At 50.7% G+C, this 23,092-nt stretch overlaps 1 protein-coding gene across 16 annotated transcripts in view; it reads left to right on the top strand.

Annotated features, from left to right (window-relative positions):
• Positions 1-3,362: 3,362 nt before the first annotated feature.
• The window catches only part of KCNQ2 (potassium voltage-gated channel subfamily Q member 2), a 64,265-nt gene continuing 44,535 nt past the window's right edge, over positions 3,363-23,092 (top strand). For all 16 annotated transcript variants that reach the window (XR_008971165.1, XM_057400926.1, XM_057400925.1 and 13 more), the window contains exon 1: positions 3,363-3,741. Coding sequence is in view for 15 of the 16 variants with exons in the window: in XM_057400926.1 (XP_057256909.1) it covers positions 3,446-3,741 (296 nt within the window). In the remaining variant the exon portion in view is untranslated. The remainder of the gene's footprint in view (positions 3,742-23,092) is intronic.

The raw sequence follows: 23,092 nt of genomic DNA, 5'->3' as shown, positions 1-23,092 counted from the left end.
TTTGTTTTCAGCTCTATGGATGCTCTGGGTGTAAAGCTGTTTAACTCTGCAGAATTCACTCTGATTTTGCTTTTTCCCTCTTGCTTCTCTTTCCACCTGCCCAGTCAAGCAGTTCCCCATAGAAAAAGTTAACTTCAGTAACTTTAATCACTTTTAGAGAGGAGAAACAAACTTACTAGTGGAGAAGGGGATGCATGTGTGTTTTCCTTTGGGGTTAATTCAGTGTAACTTGGGGAGATTGCTGTGGGCTCAAACCTTAATGCTGGAGAAGCATCACCTTCCAGGTTGAGTTTATGGAGCCGACCTCTCTCTTGGGTCAGGGCTCTTGGTTTCAAGACCAAAAATGGTTTGGTACATGTTGGAAAGAGCCCCTGGTAGCCAAGCAATGAATGCACACATCTGGTCAATGAATATGGGTTCCTGGGGTCTTTTTGCTGCTCAGAGAAGAGGATGGGGAGGTGAGGGGTGGCTGAAGCAGAGGAGGGAGCTTGGTGGGCAGGAAGATGGGGCTGTTCATGCCTTTCCACTTAGCAGGTTAGTCTTGCTGGGATGGTGTAACCTCGTGTACAAGGGGAGGCAAACCCATCTGCCTTAGGCTTTGAAAAGAGCTCTGGGGGAAAGCTGAGCGTGATAAAACCCAGGCTTGGGTAGCACAATTCACACAAACCAGCTGGTTGGGCATGGAGGAAGGGCTCTGGTTCAGTGCTTCAAACAGAAATCCATCCCCTGGAGTCATTCTGCATGCTTCACACCAGTCGTTTCTTACTACAGCTCACAAGCTGCCAAGGGACAGAACCTCGACTTGCTGTATCTTAACAGAGCTTGATTTCATCTTACCTTCAGGGTCTAAGCTGTCTGCCATGGTGCTTGTGTTTTAAAACCATCAGTGGTGCTGAAAGCAAAGAACTGACTCAGTAATTCTGGATTGTGGAGACATAATGTCCTTGGATCAGATAAAAGCACCTTCCCAGTAGTGCTGTTATATACCTCATTAATTCCAAGGGTGTTGGTGGCTGTGCCTTTTCTTCCACACCCAGCAGAAGCAGCAATACAACCAGCTTCATCTTTGAAATACCTCCACGGAATACTGTCTGTAGAGAAGGAGTTAGAGATGCCCTGAGGGCCTGAGGTGAGGAGAATGAGGGGGTGAGGTTAGAGTGGATCTTAATCTGCAATTTCAGACCTTTTCATAGCTTCCCAGCCTGGCTTGTGTTGGAAGGGACCTTAAAGCTCCTCCAGCTCCAACCCCTGCCACGGGCAGGGACCCCTTCCACTAGAGCAGCTTGCTCCAAGCCCCTGTGTCCAACCTGGCCTTGAGCACTGCCAGGGATGGGGCAGCCACAGCTTCTCTGGGCACCCTGTGCCAGCGCCTCAGCACCCTCCCAGGGAAGAGCTTCTGCCTAAGAGCTCATCTCAGTCTCCCCTCTGGCAGGTTCAAGCCGTTCCCCTTGGCCTGTCCCTACAGGCCCTTGTCCAAAGCCCCCTCTCCAGCTTTCCTGAATCCTATCCCCTCCCTTGTCCCACTCCTGCTTTTTGATGGGCTTGGAGATAGATGATACCCAAAGCTGTGCTGCAGTGTGACACTGCAAATGACCAACTAATTAGGCAAAGAGGAGTGCACTGAATTGAGATTCCTCTTTAGGGCTCTCAGACTGTTGGTAATCTTGAATTTGTTAATTGAAAATTGCTTTCTCTGTTTGTTGTTGGCCTTTTTTGCGCAAGGGGGATGTTTCCCGCTGCTGGATCGGTATTAATGCACTTTGTGCATTAGCGCCAGGCACATTTGTAATCGGCTGCCCTATTAACGAACACTAATGATCTTACAAGTGCTCACAAATAATGAATAGAACGGCCTCTCATTGAGTGGAGGAATTTATTCACTGCCACACTTGCAGATCCGGTTTTGCAGGCTTTAACACAGCTTTAGTTTCCCGCTTGCCTTTGCCTTTCCTTTTCCTTCTCTTCCAGCCTTGTGTTGGGGAGAATATGGGTCACAGGAAACACGCTGTCCATAAATACGTAGGGCTGCTCCACACTGGCTTTTCCCTTATCATATGTGATAGGATTTGGCAGCAGGCTTAGTCTCAATGCTCCTCTTGTCTGTTAGCTGTTGGAGTTCTCCTAAGGTGTAAGGAGAGAACCAAGCTGGTTTTCTTTTGTATCTTATAATTCTTATATTTAAATATATATAGATAGATAAAGATATTTAAACAATTCAGAGCGGCAGGAGCTGTTTTCCAAGCGCTGCCCCTCACTAGAGAGGGAACTAAAGCACATCCCTTTGTGCGCTTTGCTCTTTTGCTGCTTCCCTCCGAACAGCCCGGTGGGGAGGTACTTTGTGGTGAAAGCAGCAGCTCATTGGAGCTTGCAAGTTTCTCTACATACAAAAAGCCTTGTCCTAAAGCCTTGTTTACTTACAACAGAAGCAGCAGCTCACAGCTCATCCATGGGTTTAAGGAACAGAAGATTCAGTGCAGTAGGAGCTGGTGGACCTGAATTTGATGTAGTTTGGTTGCAGATCTTCCCATCGCATTACAATGGCCCTTTTCCATATGTGGGGCAGGTACCTCCAGCTTATCTCAGGCTTCTGCAGCCTGTGAGTCTTGTGAAGGTTTGTCAAGAGGAAATATTCCTTGGGGCAGAAGCCAGCCGTGGTTTATGGGGGGCAATGGTAATGCTGGGCCATAACCAAGAGGGTGTGTTAAAGAGCTGATCTGGGCCAACACATCTGGAGATGGACTTCCTAAAATAAGAGCTCGGTCGCCCAGGAAGCTTGGTGACCACAACCCAGTGGAGTTTTGGTGCATGAAGTAAGCTGAGTTTGGGCTTCTGAATCTTAAGAGGGCAGGTTGGACCTTGAGGAAGTGTGGATGAAGGAGGTGGTGTTGCAGAGGGGGGGTTGTAGTGAGGTTAAGCAAATCTGCTGCCTAAGTGGGCATGTGGAGTTGGGGCATGGGCACCCTGGCTTGCGGGTGGGAAAAGGTGTCAGACCTTGAGTTTAGAGGGGAATGCTGGAGCTTGCTTTTAGAGGGAGGACTATGATGCTGGAGCCTGCTCTGGGGGAGATGTGACGCTGGAGCCTGCTTTTGGGGTGGGGATACTGTGCCGGAGCCTGCTCTTTGGGTAGGTAAGATGCTGGAGCCTGCTTTTAGGGGAATAGGATGCTGAAGCCTGCCCTTTAGGGAGGGATGCAGGAATCCGCTCCGCGGGTGCGACGCCAGATCCTGGCTTTTGGTGGGCGAGGCCAGCTCCGGCTGCCTCCCCGTTGGCCGGGGGGTGTCAACCCGCGTTTTCCGGGGCGGGGGAACGCCAAGGGTTAACGGGGCGGGCTGCGGGCGGGGCGGGCCGGGCTGCAGCCGCCTCCTGCGGCTTCGCCTGCGCCGGGCGCGGAGCAGCGGCGGGGAGCGCGGGCGAACGCCCCCCCCGCCGCCCTCCGGCCGCCACCATGGTGCAGAAATCCCGCAACGGAGGCGTTTACCCGGGGCCGGCCGCTGAGAAGAAGCTCAAGGTGGGCTTCGTAGGGCTGGACCCGGGAGCTCCGGACTCCAGCCGGGACGGAGCGCTGCTCATCGCCGGCTCCGAGAGCAGCAAGAGGGGCAGCATCCTCAGCAAGCCCCGCTCCGGGGTGTCGGGCAGCGGGAAGCCCCCGAAAAGGAATGCCTTTTACCGCAAGCTGCAGAATTTCCTCTACAATGTGCTGGAGAGACCGCGAGGCTGGGCTTTCATTTACCACGCATACGTGTGAGTAAAAGGGTGGGGGGTTAAAGCCGGCCGGGCGGGGGGACCCCCGATCCGGTTCGCATCTGCCTCTGCTTTCCCTTTGCCAAATGAATGCTGAAGAGGAGAGATGCTGCGGGTGCAGGGAGGGGGTGCTGGGGTTTGATGGGTAGGCTGACCGCCCCCCCCCCTCCTCCCCGCCCAGGGAGCAGCCCATCCGCTGCATCCCTGCTCCAGGTCCGGTCGGTGCCGGGGATGCACCGGGTGTGGAGGCAATCCGGGGAGAGGGGGATAAGGGAGGTGGATCTTCCGGAGGGATGCAATGCACCGGGCCCCTGCTTCCCCCCCCCATGCCCGCTCCTGCTTGCGGGGGAAGGGGCTGCTCATGCGGTCGGTGCAGCGGGAGCGATGGGTAGGGACTGTTCCTCCGTCTCGCTTGAAATCACCATAGCAATGCTGCGAGCAGAGGAACAAAAAGCTCTGCTCAGGCACCGTCTCTCCTTCCCTTCCGCCCCCCCCCCCCCCCTTCCATCGCTCCTTCTCCCTTTTCTCCCCCCACTTCCAGCCCCATTGTGGCTGCTGTGGGGCCGGTGCTGTGGGTGTGCACCGGGGTCTGGAGGTATTCCTTATATCCCCCTGTGGGAAGCGGCTGAATTGGAGATGTGTCTAGAAAGAAATGCTAATCAGCGTCTGGGGCTTCCTGGCCGCGCAGCGATGGAGCGGTAAACAAAGGAGCATCCCGGGGTGCACATTTCCCTTCCACCACCCCGCGTTTTGAAGGCAGAAATGGCCACCTCTCGGCCGCCGTTTGGCAGAAGGATGCTCACCTCTGAAGGCATTGCTGCAGAGGGAGAGCAGATGACTTCCCGTTGTTCGGAGGATTGCAAAGGGAGGGTCAGGATAAATCGCTGTGTTACTGCAACTCCCTTCCCTCTGGGACTTTCCACAGTCCCACCAGGCTCCTCGGCAGGGCTGGGCTCAGGCTGGGGTGCTCCTTCCTTTGGTGCTGAGGGGTTTGTTTTGTCTGTGGGCTTTTCACCATGGCTAAGGCCGCTGTCAGCCCCAGCAAGAGGATTTTGAGGGCCTTTTGTGGTTTTTTTCCTCCCCCCATCTTTTTGCTGTTTGTGGGGAAGGTGCTGGGATGTGCTTTCTGGTCCTCAGCCATTTTATACATTGAGGTCTTCCGGGGAGGTGTTGGAGAGTCCAGTTGGAGAGGTGGAATGCTGGATGGATAGAATGGGGGGATTTGCTGTGGGCTGCAGCAAGTTGGGGTCCTTCACATCATCATAGAATCATGGAATGGTTTGGGTTGGAAGGGACCTTAAAGCTCCTCCAGCTCCAACCCCTGCCACGGGCAGGGACCCCTTCCACTGGAGCAGCTTGCTCCAAGCCCCTGTGTCCAACCTGGCCTTGAGCACTGCCAGGGATGGGGCAGCCACAGCTTCTCTGGGCACCCTGTGCCAGCGCCTCAGCACCCTCACAGGGAAGAGCTTCTGCCTCAGAGCTCAGCTCAGTCTCCCCTCTGCAGGTTCAAGCCATTCCCCTTGGCCTGTCCCTACAGGCCCTTGCCGCCTCCCCCCCACCAGGTTTCTTGTAGCCCCTTTAGGTACTGAAGGCTACTGTAAGCAAATATAATGCAAGGAAACAGGAGAGGAGGGAGCATCTATGGAGCTCAGTCGCAGCTACAAAGGAGCGTGAAGTCCAGTGCTTGTAGTTGGTTTGTGTCATGGAATCCTCCAGCCTCATGTGGAGGGGCCAAGTGCTCACATCATGAGCTGGGCACTCGCTTGCGTGTGCATGAGGATGGGGATGTTGTGTGCAATGTGCACTGCATGCTGTTAAATACAGGTGAGAGCCCAGCCTCAGGACCCTGGGGTGGCAATGACGGTGATGGAAGGGGCTGAAAGGCAAGTGGCAGGGGTAGCCCTGACTGTGAGGGCTATATAAGCATCTTTGGCTTCTTCTTCTGAAGCCCCTTAGATCACCTTGGTGGGGATGCTCCAGTCTTCTGAGCTATACATATCATAGGTTTAGCCTTGGTGGTTTGCTCTTATTTTATTTAAAGAACTGAGGGATATGGTAAACATCATAGAGAGTCACCAGATATAAGCTTGTGGACCAGTTACTGCCCTGTGCCTGGGTGAGCCTGGCATGGTGCTGCCAGATCTGTGTGTGCCTTAATGGGGCAGGAAGGGAACCAGAGGTCTGCACTCCAAACAGACAGGACACATGAAATCTTAGTGGCCGCTCATCCAAAGATGCGGGTGAAGATACTGGCTTAAGGTCATAAAGTTTGTGCAGGAGAGCTGGAGCTGATGTCCCAATGGCTGGGGCAATGTCTTATCTGTGCTGCTGGGCTCCCGCTGCCTCCTCCTGCCCCAAACCCCCTTTAGTGCCAAAGCCTTGAGCAGAAAAGCACCTTTAGCCTTCGTACTGCAGGAGTGCGAGTCCTGAGGAAGACTGTGGATGAGGGAGCCCTGTGCTGCTGCTGTTTCGGCCCCTCCAACCTGACCCTATCTACCAGAACTCCTGTTTCTTGTCTCCTTTTAGTCACAGGGTCTTCCTTGCATGAAGTTTTAGGACCTATTTCCAGTGTGAATGACTGTGAGCGTGCAAGGTTGGGTTTTACCTTGTAGAGATGCTTGTAAGCTGCATTTCTAGGTGCGGAGCTGCTGTGCTGCTGCTCAAGCAGCCTTTCTGCACCTGAACTCCAAGACACAAACCATGGCGATGCTTCCAGCATGGGGATGTGGTAATAAATGAGAGGTACCTCTGACAAATGCCTGTCTGCAGAGGCCCATCTCCAGGCTGGCTCTGCACTGAGTGATTGATGCGCTGCCTGGAGATGTTTGTGCAAGTTGCATTTGTTTCCAGTGCTGCCTCCTAGATCCAATCCATCTGATTTCGATCCCCACCTCTTCCTGTTGTCATTCGTTCCCCTTTGCACCGTTTCATGCATAAACCAGGGAAATTGAGAGCAACTCCCACCCCTCCACACCCATTACCATGGTCTCATCTCAGATGCTGCCGCTGTAAAAGCTCCGTGAGCGGCAGTGTTTTCTACCTCTGTGTTGTGATTCATGTTCCTACTGAATAGCTCTTCCTACACTGACACAACTGGGTGACCTGCTCATGGGAGCTCTGTGTGTATGCACATGGTATATATGTATTTTGTACAACCCCATGGGCAACAGAGCCTGGTGGGTTCCATGTTTGAGGCTGGCTCCCAGAGGTCTGAGCTTTCCCTATCTCTCATTCTTGCCCAGTTGGTCTCTCTGCACCTTTCTTCTCTGTTCTCCTACCTTTTGTTTGATAGAGGCTGAGCAATGCAGCACGTGGCCTCGTTCTGCTCAAGGTTGAGCTGAAACTTGGGGAGTTGAGCCCTGTCGAAAGAGCAGGCGAGGCTTTTGTGAGGGATGCAGCAGCACTTGGATCTTGAGGTAGTTCTCTGCACAGGGAGGCCTTTTGCTTCCAAAATGCTTCCATTTGATTTCTTCCAATCATTTAAGTTATCGCTTATCTTTCCAGTCCTTTTACCTGGGTTATTGTAACCCGTCCTGTGCTCAGCGGTGCTGAGTTTGAAGTGCTGGGATACTTGAAAGTGATTTGTGTCCCTACTACCATCTTATTCCTGGAGATGAAGATGGCACACTGCGTTCTGTGCCAGCCCAAGGTACTTGCACTGGGCACCCCCCTAGCCCAGTGCATCTGGAGGCGCATTTGCTCATCCCCTGAGTGAGCTGCTCGGGTTTGGTCCCCGAGCTGAAGCTGGGGGTGATGGATTTGGGGCAGTAGCAAGAAAACAGCCTTCATGGAGGCACTTTCAAAGCTGTGTGCTATGGAGCAGCACGATTCCTGCATTTCCTACTTGGAATTTACAACCCCAATGCGTCTTTTTAACTGCGTTAAAAATAGTTTGGGTGCATTTTTCATCTGCATTCGGTGCACTGTACATCCAGTTAATTAAGCAAGTGCACGGAATTAAATTATAATAAGGAAGGACATTTCCTCTGTGTCTAATTCTATTAAAATTTTCCTTGTGCCATCCCCATCCCATTTGTTCCTCCCTTTTAACCCAGCCAGAAGCCACCTCTCTCTCCAGGACATCTCTCTGCACTGCCCGCATCCTGGTGTGGCCATGGCGGCAGGAGGATGGGGAGTTGATGCAATTGCATCTCTGACGGTCCAGGGTTTCTCAATGGCTCTCTAGGGCGACCTTCCACTTGTCAGGGACTGATTAAAACCATGGTTATCTCATGTAGATCCATTCCTGGATAATCTTTTGCATCAGATTGAGCAGCTCTGGGAACCTTCAGCCTTTTTTCTGCTGCTTTGGTTGGGTTTTTAAGCAGCTCTTGTGTTTTGTTTTGTTTTCCACTTGTGTTTTTGTACTCGTTTCATGGCATTTGCTCATTAGGGGTAAACTTAGTTTGTCAGTGTCATTTATCCATCCCTCAGCACTGAGGGGTGATGGTTCATGGCAAGCCCTTGCTTACAGACAGGGATGCTGCTGGCAAGAACAATGCCACCCAACTCAGCCCATGCAGCACTGACATGTAGGAACCTCCTGGTTGAGTGTACAGGATGAAAGGGCTGATACAGGTATCCCATGCTGGGCTTTAACCTGGTGGCTGTGTCTGCCCTGGGGACCAGGGACACCTTCACAGTGGGATGCCTCACGAGCTCCTTCCTCTCCAGCTGCTTAGTCAGAGCTTGGTGGGAGCAACCTCATTTCAGTCGCTTTAATGTGTCACGTTCCAGTCGCCACATTCACCCCACGTGGACATTAAGGAAATGAAAAACAAGTTGACCTCCTTTTTGTGCTGCAACACACCTCAACCAGATGAGTCTTGCTATGGCTCTGTTTATTGTAAGAGGGAATAACCCCCAAATTGCATCTTTTTAAGCAAAAAATCAGATTTCTTGATGTTGTTTTTTCATTGCAGCAGAGGGAGCGGACATCAGCAGGGTGACACACTGGGATTTATTTGGTGGGGCAGAGGGTTTGCCTGTCGGTTGCACAGCAGTGGGGCTTACCAGGATAAAAAGCCCTGAAGTTTGGTATTTGGCTTCTGGAGTTTAAGCAGCAAACTCTTAGCCTTGCATAATCTCTTTTAAGGTAGCCCAAATGCTTAGCTAGTTTCTTAGTTCTTGGGGGACAGATTCCTCTTTACATTGTGGTGGGGTGGAGATGTGCTGGTGCCTTTTTCTCCTATACAACTCCTGTAGAGAGCTGGGAAAGATGGAGAGTGGTGCCGTCAAACCAGTAGTCACTGGGACTGCTGAGTGCAGCAGCAGCCTTGGCTCTGCAAGCCCTGTGACTGAGCAGTCGCTTGGTTTGTTCTGGGACATACAGTGTCCAGATGTTGGTTTCAGCTTGAATGTGGCGATGCTCATATACCTGCTGGGGTCCTCACACAAGTCCCATAGGAGCTTCAGTGCAGGTCTGCCTTCTGGAGATCCCTGTTTCTGTTGATGACCAAGGGAGTCCAAGTTCCCTTGGCTTAAAGCTGGGTGGGATGAATCCAGACAACACAAAATCAGAGCCTGGAGCAATTTCCAACTGAAAACTTTAGTGAATTGAGGCATCTCCTGCCACAGCCTGGGATGTTCAGAGCCAGAATTACACTGCCAGGTCGGGATAGATGGGGCCGATCCGCACTGGAATGGGATGACCAGGTTCCAAGGTCCACATTGACTCAGCCATGACTGAGAAACAGTTTTGAGAAAAACCTTTACAGCCAGCCCTCATCAACTCTTGCAGACCTGCAGCCCAAGACCCACGGGAAATCAGAAGGTAATCAAGCCTCATTAATACTGATTATAGCTCCTAAGCAGCAGCAGTGGTGTTTAGGCTCTCAGAGGGGAGTTCCTGTGGTCAATCTTCGTTCAGAGTTCCTCCTGTTTTTTAATGCCTCCCCTGGGAGGGTGGAACTGAGCAAAAGAAACAAGAGGACAAGCAAGGTGAAAGGGAATGATTGCCTCTGCTGGGGTTAGGAGGTGGCCGCTGTCCCTCTGAGCATCCTGGCAGCCCATTGTGTCTGCCACTTGGTCTCTTCAGGACGCGATTGAAAGAGGCAGAGATTTTGCCTTTAAGAGGGTCTTTTCCCAGGGATTCAGTGATTCCTCATTTGTAAACAAGCCCTGATGTGTTTGGGAGTCCTGCTTGCTGGTTTAGAGCTCTGCCAGCCGGAGGAGGTGACGGTGTCAAAGCAAAATACATCTGAGCGCAGCGGGGCAGGCAATCCCGATGCAGCTTCCACACGTGTACTGTCATTCTCTGTGAAGTTATGATGCCTGGGACAAAAAACCCCAGCAGAAACCCTGACTCAAAGGTGTGATTCATGTACTCCTCTATCTCTTGTGTGAGTGCCCTCTCTTGTGTGAGTGCCATACCTTACCCGCAAGGGTACCTGCTGTGTGTGTTTGGTGCGACTTCGGTTTGATGCGGTGGGGAAAACTAACGTGGGGTACAAACGAAACGGGAAAAGCCTCAGTCGAGTAGCAGGTAAAATGAATACCAAGGGGAAAGCAAGTCTCTGTTAATACTACAGCAGTGTGCAAGCACCCCTAATGGAAGCAGAAGTCTACAAGCTTGTTCTGTACATCAAGCCAGGAAGAGCCAGTCCTGCTGCAAGACTATTGAACAGAGGAGATGGATGAAAGGCTGATAGATGGATGAAGGATGATAGTTGTCAGGGGACTGCTGGTAAATGTCATCTTTGCTCCATTTTTCTTTCTTAGCAGTATTTTCTCAGCTTTTTCCTTGCCTTTGGATTGGTGGGATGGTTTCTTTTGTGCTTCTTGGATTTGCTCAAGAAAAGGGGGTTGGTTTTGGCTGGAGCAGACTCAGAGGCATGGGCCCAGCCTATCTTATTCTGGGCACTTCAGCAGGGTGAACGTTGGGCTGGGAGGATGAAGGCACGTCTTCCCTGGGATGGGGATCAGCCACACCGGGGCAGTTTGCTGGGATCTTGCTTTTCATTACAAATGCAGTATGTAGAGGGCTGTGTATTGGGCTTAGCAGCTTTCTTGTGTGTGTTGTACGTGGCAGTGAAATGACAGCACTGGGAGTCTGCAAGTCGGTCACAAAGTGGCCATTAATTGAGTTTATGCTTACTTAGGTTTTTTTTACCTGATCTGAAGAACATAATAAATTCTTCACCTTGTACTCAAGAGGAGGGTGAAGGAGTTAAATAAATACCTGAACGTTATAGCTGGACAAACAGGGAGTGAAGGCTCTATTGCCTCCTGCTGCTTCAAGCCATATGGTGGTTAGACCTGAGTGCTTCCAGAAGGAGCAGTGAAGACCAAAACCTCTCCCCAATAACAAGGACTACTCATTGCTCTTGGCGCAGGTAGACTGCACCAAGGGCTTAGGCTGGTGTAGTCATTGCTTCAGTGTTGGACACTGGTTTAATCCTGTGGTTGTGCATCCTTCCTCTATGCCTGGCAAGGCTGGGAATGCCAGGTCTTGTCCAGTTGACCTCTCCTTGGGCTCTCCTCCAAGTTTCCTGGGGTTTATTAGCAGGGATTCGTGCTTTAAGGACTAGTGAAATTCCTGAGTCATCTCCTGAGGCAGGGAGCTATTTATTTCAGTGTGTGTGTGTTACACTCCCTGGGAGTGGGTGTCTCTTCCGCTTTTGGATCCTGCCCTGACTCTATATAAAGGCTCCAGGCTTGAATGAGCAGCAAAACCAACCCTCAAACTGGTGCCATCGTTTGGAAGATCCGTGCTGCTGATCCCATCTCTCTGCCTGAAGGACCATGGCTGGTAGGAGCTTGCATGGGGTGTTTGGCCATCTCGGGGTTGCACTGCTGCTGTAACAGCTCGTAGGGACACAGCGTACTGCATGCCCATGTCCAGGAGCAGTTCTTGCTCTATAGAGGCTCATGACTAAGGGGAAAGCACGGTTTGTACCTCTTTTTCTCCCCTGAGCTTGGTTTCTTGATGCTGTTGGGTGTTTGCTCAGTGGGATGTTTCTTCTTTAGGGGAGATGAGAGAGTTCTGAGTGGCTGTAGTTCTCTGTAGGTATCAGACAGTGTCTGGAGGTGCCATGGGCAAATGAGACTGGCTCCTCTGAGACCCTGCCAGTGCAGGAGGTGCCAGCTTTGGAGTCATTTCAATGTGGTTTCTCCTGGGATAGCCCTTTTGAGAGCCATCCCACTCCTGCTTGGTGGCCTTGCAGGAAGCTGCCTCCCTGCATGTGATTTTGGGGGGTGCAAGGAGCGCCCCTCACCTAACGGCTCTCGGGGGAGCTGCAGAGAAGCCAGCGTGCTAATGGCAGTGTTGATCCAAAAGCTGACTTCACACCCAATTAAGCATCACTCTGAGCCAGAGGGACAAGTCCTCATGTCATTATGTCTCGAACTAAATCGCTGGCACTTCATGAAGGCTCTGTCTCCATAGCCCGAGGGGCCGATGCATTTAATCCGTATCAGCACTAAAGAAACTTTGTTAGCTTGACCTCGTGGTTCGGTCCTTGTGGCTCCTGGATGCCCATCACTGTGGTTGTCTTTTTCTTGGTTGTGGCTATTCCTATAAGGAAGGAAAAAGACCTGGAGAAAGGAGAAATTCCGGAGCTTTGTCATTTGTCAGGCATGACATGAGTCACGGAATTGTGCATTCCATTTTTCTGCTTTTCCATGTTTTCTCCTTTATCATCTGATGTTTTTAATGCTGTTCCTAATTAGCAGCTTCTCTCTTTGTCATTCCAGCTAATGAGGGGTAGAAAGAATTCTGCATTGACCTTTTGCTGCTGCTGCTGTTTTTCTTTCCCTGCAATAGAAATCAGATAGAATTTGGAACCTTTTCTATGCTGTCCCTCTAAGCCTGCACTCCCCTGGATGCTTGTTTGTGGGTGGTGGGAGCATCTTGGATCATGTTAAATGGCACAGAGTGAGCTGCTGAGGGTCAGTCTGTGGATCTTTAGATCTCCCACCTAAGTCTGGGATAAATAACCCCCTGTAGGCCTGAAACTTGGGTTTAAGTTGGTCATGAAGTAACCTGACTTGGTATGGGGGGAATGAGTTGAGGGTGTGAGTATGGGGAAAGGTGATGGAAGTACCTGAATAAGACAAGTGAATGGGACTCCAGATGTGTCTGTCCTACTGTTTCTACTGGGAGATGGGGAACAAAGAAGCTGTGGCTGCCCCATCCCTGACAGTGTTCAAGGCCAGGTTGGATGGGTCTTGGAGCAAGCTGCTCCAGTGGAAGGTGTCCCTGCCTATGACAGGGGTTGGAGCTGGATGAGCTTTAAGGTCCCTGCAACCTAAACCAGTCTGTTATTCTTTATGGTAGAGTAAGTAAGGGAGACATATCCTAATGTTGGGTGTCTACCCTGTGCTTTACAACACCCGAATCTGGGAGACCTGCTAGCAGGACAGGGCACATTGCCTGGGGTTGACCCATTCATATGCAATAACTTGGGCAAGTGGGGAGCAACTCCATTGAGCTCCATAAGCCTGCCATAGGTGTGTGTGTGTGTGTGGCATAGAGCCCAAACCTCAGCTCCCTGCAGAGAAAGGGGCTGAACCTCCAAGATGAGTCCCAGTCCTACCTAACCTTGTTCTCTTGGCCCTTCTCCACATGAGAGCAGATGGCTATTAAAAACCCCAGAGAAATTCATTAAGCTAATGGCTTACCAGCCCCCATCTGTGGCTGGGGAGACCCATCTACCCTGCAGCCACATCCCCATGGGATGCAAGTTGGGAACAGTGGCTGGAGCCAAGCCTGACCCTGCAGTGGCATTCCCTGCCAGCTGCAGAGGGCCAGTGGGATGAGGACCTGTGTGTGAAACAGGCTGGTAGAGCAGCCCAGGGAGGTAGCACAGACCTGATGGGGCTGCATTGCTTATTTTAGCTTCGCTAACAGAGCAGCAGAAATTAAATGAAGATTAATTAAACCTCTTTTCTCCTCTCCCTCCTGCTTCCTCTTGCTCTTTGCTGTTTCTAGGGAAGACTGCAAAAATGTGCTAAAGAGAGGAAGCCAGGCTCTGAGCATCCTTTCTTGAATGCAGCATATTGGTCCCATGGGACTGCAGGGAAAGGCCCTGTAATTACTGGGAACGTCCTGTGAGGCTGGGTTACACAACCAGGACAGAGCCGCTTTTGGTTTAGCAGCAATGATGCTGTAACTCCAAATACTACCTGGCTATTATCCATTCATTGCTTCTGATCACTGCCGGTGTCCTCCGCGCGCGGCGTGGACCGCTCCTGAGGCTCCGAGCCAAGAGGGAGGGAGGAGAGCGAGGATCATAACAGGGCCAGTTGATATCCACAGTGCCTGGTGACATAATTCCCAGACAGCCCGAGCACATCTCGGAGCCACGGACGAGTCGCCAGGGAGATCTTGCTACGGTGCCACCAAGTGAAGGTGACTCCTTCCCAGCGCCGGCAGGAGCAGGATGCCCTGATGGAGAGTTCGTGCTGCGGCATCTGCTCCGCACCGGCTGCCGCCGCCTGGGTTAGGAGCCAAGTTAACAGCCAGGAAAAGGGGGTTAGGACTGTTGCAACTGCCTCGAGACGGCCTCTAGGGGAGGATTAACGTGTTGGGCATGTCCTGGTGTTGCGTGCTGGAGGACTTTGCTCCTACGTGGCTTGGTGCTGTCGTGTGGGATGCTGCTGTTGGCTCTGGTCCATGGTGTGCTTTGTGGTGTTTGTGCTAGGATTCATTCTACCCTAGAAGGATTTATGGTGGTTGAGGGCCATGGGTGGGTCTTGAGCTGTGTGTGGGTTTAACCTCAGCTGGGCCCCTTCTTTATTATCCCCATTTTCCCATTTGGGAGCTCTTGGTGACACAGGATGCCTGTGGAGTAATCCAGCATCTCTGCTCGCTCTGCTGTAACCCTGGCCTCTCCCTTCAGCAGTAATCATTTCCCATACAGAGGTGACTTCAGCATGTATCCTTGTCCAGTCAGGCCTTCCTATGCTTTGAATTATTAAATACTGTTTCTGATGTCCATTATAAGGTAGCACAGCTACTTATCAGAATAGAAAATACTCCGTTTCCATACTTTAACAACTGGCTTTGTTGGCTTGTGGGATTTACAATAAATGAGAAGAGTTAAAAAAAGGGCAAAGTAAACCTCATGAGAGGCTGAGGTTGGATGTGAACACAGAGCAGTGACATCTTTGTAAGAGGATGCCCAGTTTTCTATGTCGCTGGTCTGTATCTTCTCTCTAAAGCAAAATCACATGCAAATTCATTAGCATTAATAGGCTGGAGAGTGCTTGCTGCTGTGACATCCACAGTGCTGGATTAGGGACTGTGCTTTCCTCCCCCCTTATCCCCTTCTCCATCAGCTGCCAGGGACCCCTCAGAGCAGCCAGACCATGTTTGAGCAGTGATGGCACATTTGGCTTAGCGGGAGCAGCAAGAAGGTGCGGATGCAGAGGAGGAGACCCGTGGCCAGCTGCTGAGCTCAGCGATGGGCTCATCAGTTCTGTGAGCCTGGAGCCCTGCCTGCAGCTCCTCTCATTTCCAAGGTCAGAGTTTTGCTTCCTATTCATAAGCAGTCGGGTGGTACCTGCTGCTTTGCAAGAGGCTGGATTTGAGCAGTAACCCAGGCCACGGTGCTGCTGTTAGTGCCTTGCCCCACAGCTGGGCACATCTGTGCCAGCTCAGGCACCGTCTGTACCATGCAGCTGCAGCATCCCCGAGCAGAGCTGCTTGATGTGACCTATGCAGGTGATGTCTTGTTTTTCCCTATGGGATAAACCATGGAAACTGGCTTGAGAGGGAGCTAGGAGTGGGAAGCAGGGTCTCGCTGCTGTCAGGCTGGTCTGATTCCCTCTGGACCCCATGGGAGAGGCACCCATCCCCTTCTCACGCTCCCGAGTTAAGCACTGACAGCAGTGGTAGCAGCATGGCAGGATGCTGAGGGAGCTGCTGCGGGACTTGGATCGTGCCTGGGAAAAGGGAGTTAAAAGCAGGGTTTTTTGCAAGCTTTTGCCTGCCATTTTAAATGGGAAGGATGTTTCCCTGGCAACGAGATGGATGCTTCCCAGCAGAGCATATGGCTTCCATCGACTTTGATTTACCAGCGTGTTGAAATGGCAGCTAGATAATCTCTCTTCAGCTTTTGTGTGCCCATGGCCTGTGTCCCTGTTACTCAGGAGCTTTAAAAAAGCATGGGTCCAGCCCCTGCAGCACTGGCCTTGCTCCTGTCCCATCCTGGGTCTGGAGCTGGTGAGGTCCCACATCAGGACTGGATCTGGGGACCTTTGCAAAGAGGGATCTGAGCATCTTCTGGAGCTTGAAGCTGCAGGGTGGGCAGGAAAAACCTTCCCTGCCTCTGCTGCCTTCCACCAGCCAAACAGCTCCTCCTCCTCCTCAGCGAGCACAATCCGCAGCCCTCTCTTCCTGTTCTCCTGCCTGCTTTAAATCATTTTTAGATGTTTTGCACCTTTCACCACACAATCATCTGCCTTCTGCAGCTTGCTATTTATTGTTGTGTTTACTGGCGCAGGGAAAACAGGAGAGGGAACAAACCTGTCATTTGCTGAGCAGGGGACCTCGGGGGAGCTGGTTTCTGTGGCTCTCCCTGCTGTGTGCTGCCCCATTGAGCTCACACAGCAGCCTCCTTCAAGGGGCAAAACCAGGGTGTGCTTCTCCTCCTTGCTGCCCATCACTTTTGGGCATCTCAATTCTACAGCAAATTGGGTGAAAATGGCAAATTGGGTTAAAATCCTTCCCTGTGAGGGTGCTGAGGCGCTGGCACAGGGTGCCCAGAGAAGCTGTGGCTGCCCCATCCCTGGCAGTGCTCAAGGCCAGGTTGGACACAGGGGCTTGGAGCAAGCTGCTCCAGTGGAAGTTTGGAGCTGGATGAGCTTCAAGGTCCCTTCCAACCCAAACCATTCTATGATGAGATGCTTGCAGGAGGATGCCCCCATGACTCCTGGGGAGCAGTTTGGCTGGGACAAATCTGGCTACAGCTCAGGGAAACTCTACTGCTGTAAAGGGGAGAGTGGTGGAGAAGGACTTTGAGTTCAGAGTGGCAGCTCCTGGAGGAGCCCAGATAGTTCTGTTAGTGGTGAAGTTAACCAGAGCTTGACTGGCAGCAGTTGTGATGCTCTCCCCTCCCTGCGGCACCGCTGCCTGTTTCAGCGGTTGTTTAGGGCTAAAGAGCACTGCCTTTTGCAGCCTGAGCTCTCTGCAGAGCTGGGGTTGTTTTGCATCCCTTTGCCCTGAGCAACTCCTCTGGGCCTGCCTGTCTGTACATCCAGGCGCTGCTCCCAGCACAACCAATCCCATCCCAACAGGAGCAGCTTCATGGATGTGAGAAGCATCAGGGCTGTATTCTGCTGTGGAGGGAGCATGCTGCCCTGCTGATGTGGGGAAAGGATGCAGAGCTCCCAAACTGGCCACTGGCCTTTTTGTTCTGGCTGTTGGACCTGTGTTTTTCCTGCATCCCAAACTTGGGTGTCCTTCAAGCATCGCAGGGTCCGGACCTGGATGAGCTGGACACCCCTTCCATGACAGTGCAGCCATTTGGGTTTACCAGGCTGTGAACCAGCTCTCCCATATCTTGGCTCTGAGCTCCTTCCTAATCACAAGCTGGGACAAGAGAAGTGAAATTAAACAGATGGTGAAATTACCAGCTCTAAGACGCATTATACGGGCAGTTTGCAAATACTTCTTTCTTCTCCCCAAGCCTCAGTTAATTAAACTGATGAGCAAATGAAATCAGCAGCGCTTCGGGAATGCTGTGCTTTCCATTTCCATGTTAGCCATTACCCTCTGGCACCGAGCAGCCACATTCTTGTCTTCTGATAATCAAGGCATGAAGCTGGGGATGGATCCTGAGACGTGGTCAGGCATCCGTGTGCCTCTGGCAGGTGCTGGAATCTTGCTTGTCCTTTGCTGTTGGCTGGGAGGAAGCCCGAGAGCAAAGCTCTGGGGTCCTGCCTTTACAGGAGCATAACCCATGGGCTGAGGCATAGGGACAGTGAGTGTTTTGAAGTGGACACAAGGATTCTGAGCTGTTTAGATGCCCGCTGTGGATATGAGATGGTTCATGCGGCTGCTGATCCTGTGTCGGCAGCTCCTTGGAGATGCTCTCAGTGAGGATGCTCATTTTTGAGGTGCTGTGATTGTTGGTGCTGTGCAAAGTCAGGGAAGTGAAGGTAAAGGAGCTCGGAGAGATGGAGCTTGTCATCTATGGGCAGGAAAACCTCAGGCTGGATCGTTGCTTCTGGGACAGACCTTTGGAAACAGGGCTGCTATTCCTGTCTGCAGCAGGACCCAGCCCTGTGCATTTGGAGGCAATCTCCCTGTCTGCAATTAGACCAGAGCCTATTTTTGTCTATCCCATTCCCTCGAGGAGTGTTTAGATGAGATTCAGCATTATGTTTTACAGGGACATCTTGCTTTTAACCCAGTTTTCGAGCTCAGTTAAGTCGGGTCAAGTGACTTACCCAGGTAAGTCCAAGGAGTTTGACACCTCAGGATGAGGACTTTTTATGTCTGTGTGCTCCAACCGTGCAGCAGAGCCCTTGGCTTCTTCAGTTCATTTTTCTCATTGCAGAAAAGCCCTTAAGAAGCTGAAATAACTTGCTCTTTGTATACAGGTAAAGGTTAGATGAGGAAGGTTTGTATTCCTGCACTCACTAGTTATGATCTCTCAGAGGCAAGGAGGAAGCCGAGGCTCTTTTGGGGGAATACCCAGCGGCAGTGCTCACATTTCAACCTGAATAATCCGGGTGTTGCATGAGACAGCAACTTTCCCTCACGTTGAAATCAATGAACACGCTCTGAGTGAATGCCTGCGCAGATGCTTGTGAGAATTACTTAAACGTCCAATATTTCATACTCCTAATTTACCTCCCAATGCTCCGCAATCGCACCGTGGTCTTTAGGGTTCCCTCCCATGCCCCGTTCCAGTGCAGCTGCAGGAATATATTCCTGCCCACCAAGGTTTTAAGAGCCTGATAGTGCTGGGTATGGCAAGTGCATGGGCTTGATGAATACTCTGCCTTTGCCTCCAGACATCTGGCTCCTCCGAGGCTGCGTGTGCAGGGCCAGAACGCTCAGACAAGTGTTTTGCAGTGGTTCACGGTAATGGGGACAAAGAGGAACATTGCAGCCAGAACTTTGTATGCAGTGATTATTATTAATAAGGCTCTTATTCTGAGTTGAGTTAAATGTCTGTAAAAGAACACCCAACCCATTCCTTAAATTTAACCCCTTTTCCCACTGTAAATGATCAGATCTTGGTCTCCATTCCCAGACAGCTTTTGTTCTGCGAGGCTTCAATCCAGAAAAGCTCTTAAGCTTCTAAGTGTGGAGATAAGCAATCCTTTGCTGGAGCAGGGACAAGATATGTCATGCAAAACCCATTTCTGCTCAAATTCCTCTGGTTCATGTGCTCAGGTCTGGGCACTCGGGGCAGATGATGCAGCTTCTGCTCCCTGATGCTGTTCTAAGCAAGAGGGAAAGGCTGGAGCAGCTGTTGGAGTGGGAACTGATTTCCAAGGTGGTGAATGTCGAAGGAAACAATATATGTGAAGCCATATCCTGTTCTTTTTTCTAACTGAGAAATGCACTACCTAAATAGAAGGAAGGCTGGGGAAGAGAAGATATTTTTGTGGCTTGGTTGTGCCACTTTACCACGCTGACACAGTAAAGCTGTGACCAGCTCTTCTTTATTCCTTAGCTTGCATGATGGAGTTGTGAATGCTCCTTATCTGCCCATAAAGCTGAAAACTGCCTTCCCCCTCCGCCCCAGAACCTGATGCAAAGGAGATCTCATTCCCTCTGCTCCCCTGGGATGGAAGTGTGCTGGTGTGTTTCAATAGCTGCAAGGGGAGCTGAAGCACGGATGCAGGCACGGTGCTGAGCCAATGGTGCTCCTGCTTCCAGCCACGTGGCTGGGAAAGACCCCAGAGAATGAATACCTGGGAAGCCACCTCCTGTTTTTTGGCACACAACAAGGGGAGAACGTTTGCTGCATCCATAAACGGGGCTAGAGGGCATGTCCTGGGTGCTTGTGGGTGCTGGTAGCGCTGATGAGGAAAGGAAATTGTCTCATTTTCCTTCCCATCTCAGTGCCACCCCTGTAACATGGTTGGGATCTCTAAGATCTGCTCCTCTGTATCCTCATTAATTCCCACTTCCCGAAGCACTGTTTAATGTAGTTTTGCCATCCGCAGCACAGCTTCCTCTGGGACACTGCTTTGGTCCTCTGGGGATGCTCCATTTACAGCATCATCCTTAGCACACTTTTGGCTTTGTACAAAGTGCTGTTGCTTGTAGCTGTTCAGCTGTCATCTCGGTGCACTGAGAAGGCACAGGACCTATTAATGTTGTCCCAAAGAGACCTTTATTAAAGATGTATTAAAAGGTTTATAAACCATGAGAATCCCTGCCTTGGAGCCAGCTTGTGTGTTGCCCATAAGCAATGTTATTCCCCTGCATGGCTGCTCTAGGAGCCTCCAGGCTCCTCTAAGGAGCAAGATCTTAGGTGAGAGGACACAGCTGGGCATGGCCAAACCTGCAGGGACCGAGACACCCTCGGGAGCTGGTTTTGGAAGGGAGAGCTTGCATTAAGGCACAGGACCAAAAGGCAGGACTCCCTGCTTCTGTTCCAGCTCTGCTAGTGACAGAAGTTGCCTTGTGAGATGCTTTTGGCTGAGTCTGAGGCATGTGGAAACTCAGAGCGAGGCATTTGGGCTCATGTTTAGCCTTGTAAATGAAGAGCTGGGTGGCAAATCACAGCAGGATTGCTGACATGAATAAAGATGAGGGATGCTCCTGGCTAAGGGTAGGTGTGATACCCCTGGAAAAGTCATGGTATTATCAGTTTTGCTTATGATTCACCAGAGATTTAAATTGAGCTGTAAATACTCCCATTCTGCTTATGAGGCTCTGAGTGGTAAAAGGCATTTGGCAGTCTCCGTTCCTCTTTGATACGGATGTTTTTTCACCTTGGTTTATTGCCGTTGCTGCATTTTCATGGCCTTTGATTTACCTTGAAGTTTTAGGTACTTAAACACTGGTGTTCTACAGAGACCACAGCAAATAGATTGCGGGGATTACAGATGCCCATGAGCATTTTGGGTTTACTTTAGCACAGTCATCAATGCCTTGTTCACATCCTCAAAGTAATTTAAGTGTGTTAAATGTTTTAAGTTGTTTTCCACTGTGCAGCTCTCCAATGCCTGTAATAAATGCTCCTTCCATTCCAGCTCTTTCTAATTAAACCAATCCTTAATGCCCCTTCCCAATTCCAGGGAAAGCCAGGGAGCACAGTGCCTTCTTACTTGTGCCACCTCTTTGTATTGTATCCATCTCCATCACATCCAGGAATCCAGTTGCTAATTACTGGTGTTCCCTCGCAGGAAGCCCAATGGTTTTGCATGTCAGGGAATATGAGTTGAATACAACTATTTCAGGAATAAATTTAAAGGTCTTTTTACAATTCTTATGTAAATGGGTGTGTAGAATCCAGGGGGGTTTCTTTTGGAAGGCAAATGAGATGATTAACCTGAAAAGCTTTATGATGATTCCATCATGTGCTTTTACTGAGGTGGAAAAAAAAGGACAATTTTACCTTTTTCAAGTCATTTTAAGTATTTCTTTTCTTCCAAGGGGGAGTTCAGTGATTGCTTTTGCTGTTCCTAACCCAAAGCACAGTGCACATGAACTGCAGATAGGCAGATTTTGAGCTGGGGTTTATAAATTGCCATAAGAAGCTTGCACGGGTGTTTAAAGTCAACATAACCTTTGGATGTAAAGCCAGACTTTGGATTTATCAGTATTAGCAGCAGTCACATTTGCACAGCTGAGTCTTGGCTGAGCTTAAAGGTCTAAGCAACAGGCAAGAGGGATGCTGGAGCCTCCGAAGGTGCTGGGTTGCCCATAGGAGTGGGTGGTGGGTGAGAAGATGCAGTGACATGAGGAATCGGCTTTCCCTATGCCATCGCTCTATGGAGGACACAGTGGTCCAAAACCACTCGCTGCCCTCTGCATCCATCCAGCTGTGCACCAGGTAGGACCCAGCTCTTGTCTGCTCAGGAGGAGGACACGGTCTTCTCCAAAGCTCTAAGCAGAATTGGCATCTTTAATGTAAAAATCATTAGATGGGGTATAATTAATGCTCCTTATTGCACATTAACATTATCCAGGGTCAGGCTGCAGGCGTAATTTGCTTTGATTGGATATGTGGCTTTAAAAATTAGATTTATCCCAACCTCTACACTATTTATTGGCCTGGTTCCCCTTCCCTAGCTGTCCATTATCATACGGAGCCCTTTTCTGTGCTGTCTGGTTAGATTAGGTGAAATTAAAGCAGAGTTAACCTTCCTGTTCCCCACTGCCCTTCCTCTGTGTCAGCTCGGAGGATACACACTTCTCCAGTGTGGACATACCTCTGAGCTTTCTTATGCCAATCCTTTATCCATAGTGGTTCTGCAGATCCTTCAAAGCTTCCCATGAGCCATACAGGCCCCAATCCCTGAATTCAGATTCTTTGCAGGAAGGTTTTATTCTCATAGTCTCCTTTTGCAGCCTCCCAAAGGTTTGTGGACCAAGCAGAGTATCTGTGCATCGCTATGGGTTTATTTTGGGATGCTTGTGCAGCTCACCCTGTAATGAGCCAGTGCCTGCATCCCTTGCTGGCAGGACCATTCCTTACCCAGTGGCTGAACTTCCCCATTAGGAGTGAGATGAGGAGATTTGGTCCACGTGGGATTTGGCCATGGAGCTCCTATGCTTCCTTGGAGAAGCTGGTGCCTTCCCCATTGCCTCCCATGCTTGGCAGTGCTGTAATTAATGCTGACCCTGCAAGTGTGACCTGCATCAGGTCTCCCTGGCAATGAGAGCCCTGAGGAGTGCAGAGCTGGAATTACAGCAGCACTGAGCTGACCCTGGGGACATGAGGGGAGTAGGGATGAGGCTGCAGCCATATGCTGGGATAAGGAAGAAGCAGCACCAGGAGCTTCCCTGGCTCTCCCCGCATAACCACTGCTGCCACAATCCAGCCTTGGGGTTTGAAGTGATAAAGCCATTCCTTTTCCTTTTCTCTGTTCCATCAATATATGTCGAGTGACAAACTTAATGCACAGGAATCCTCTTTCTTGTGATGTTGTCCCTGCCAGGACTTGTTGTTTGAGTGTGGCTTTATTCTAGACCCATCCAAGGTGCTCACCTTGGCAAACAGTGTGCAAGTCTGTATTGATGCTGATGCTTTCAGCACCTCCTCAGGCACAAAAATACAGTCCGTGTTCTACTTCTTTAACCAGAATATGCAGGATTTCCTTTCCCACTGATCCCTTTCCCTTATAATTGCTGTTTGTTTTCCTCTTCTCTTTCTTCTTCCATTGATTATTCGTTTCTCACTCCAGCATCGGAGTTTGCAGCGCAATCTGGGCCACC

Source organism: Pezoporus wallicus, unplaced genomic scaffold, assembly GCF_028554395.1.
Source record: "Pezoporus wallicus isolate ANWC-B61680 ecotype Strahan unplaced genomic scaffold, APGP_CSIRO_Pwel_v1 contig_11133, whole genome shotgun sequence".
Lineage (NCBI taxonomy): Eukaryota > Metazoa > Chordata > Aves > Psittaciformes > Psittacidae > Pezoporus > Pezoporus wallicus.
Note: the sequence above shows the minus strand (reverse complement) of the source record. Positions and strands in the feature narration are given on the sequence as shown.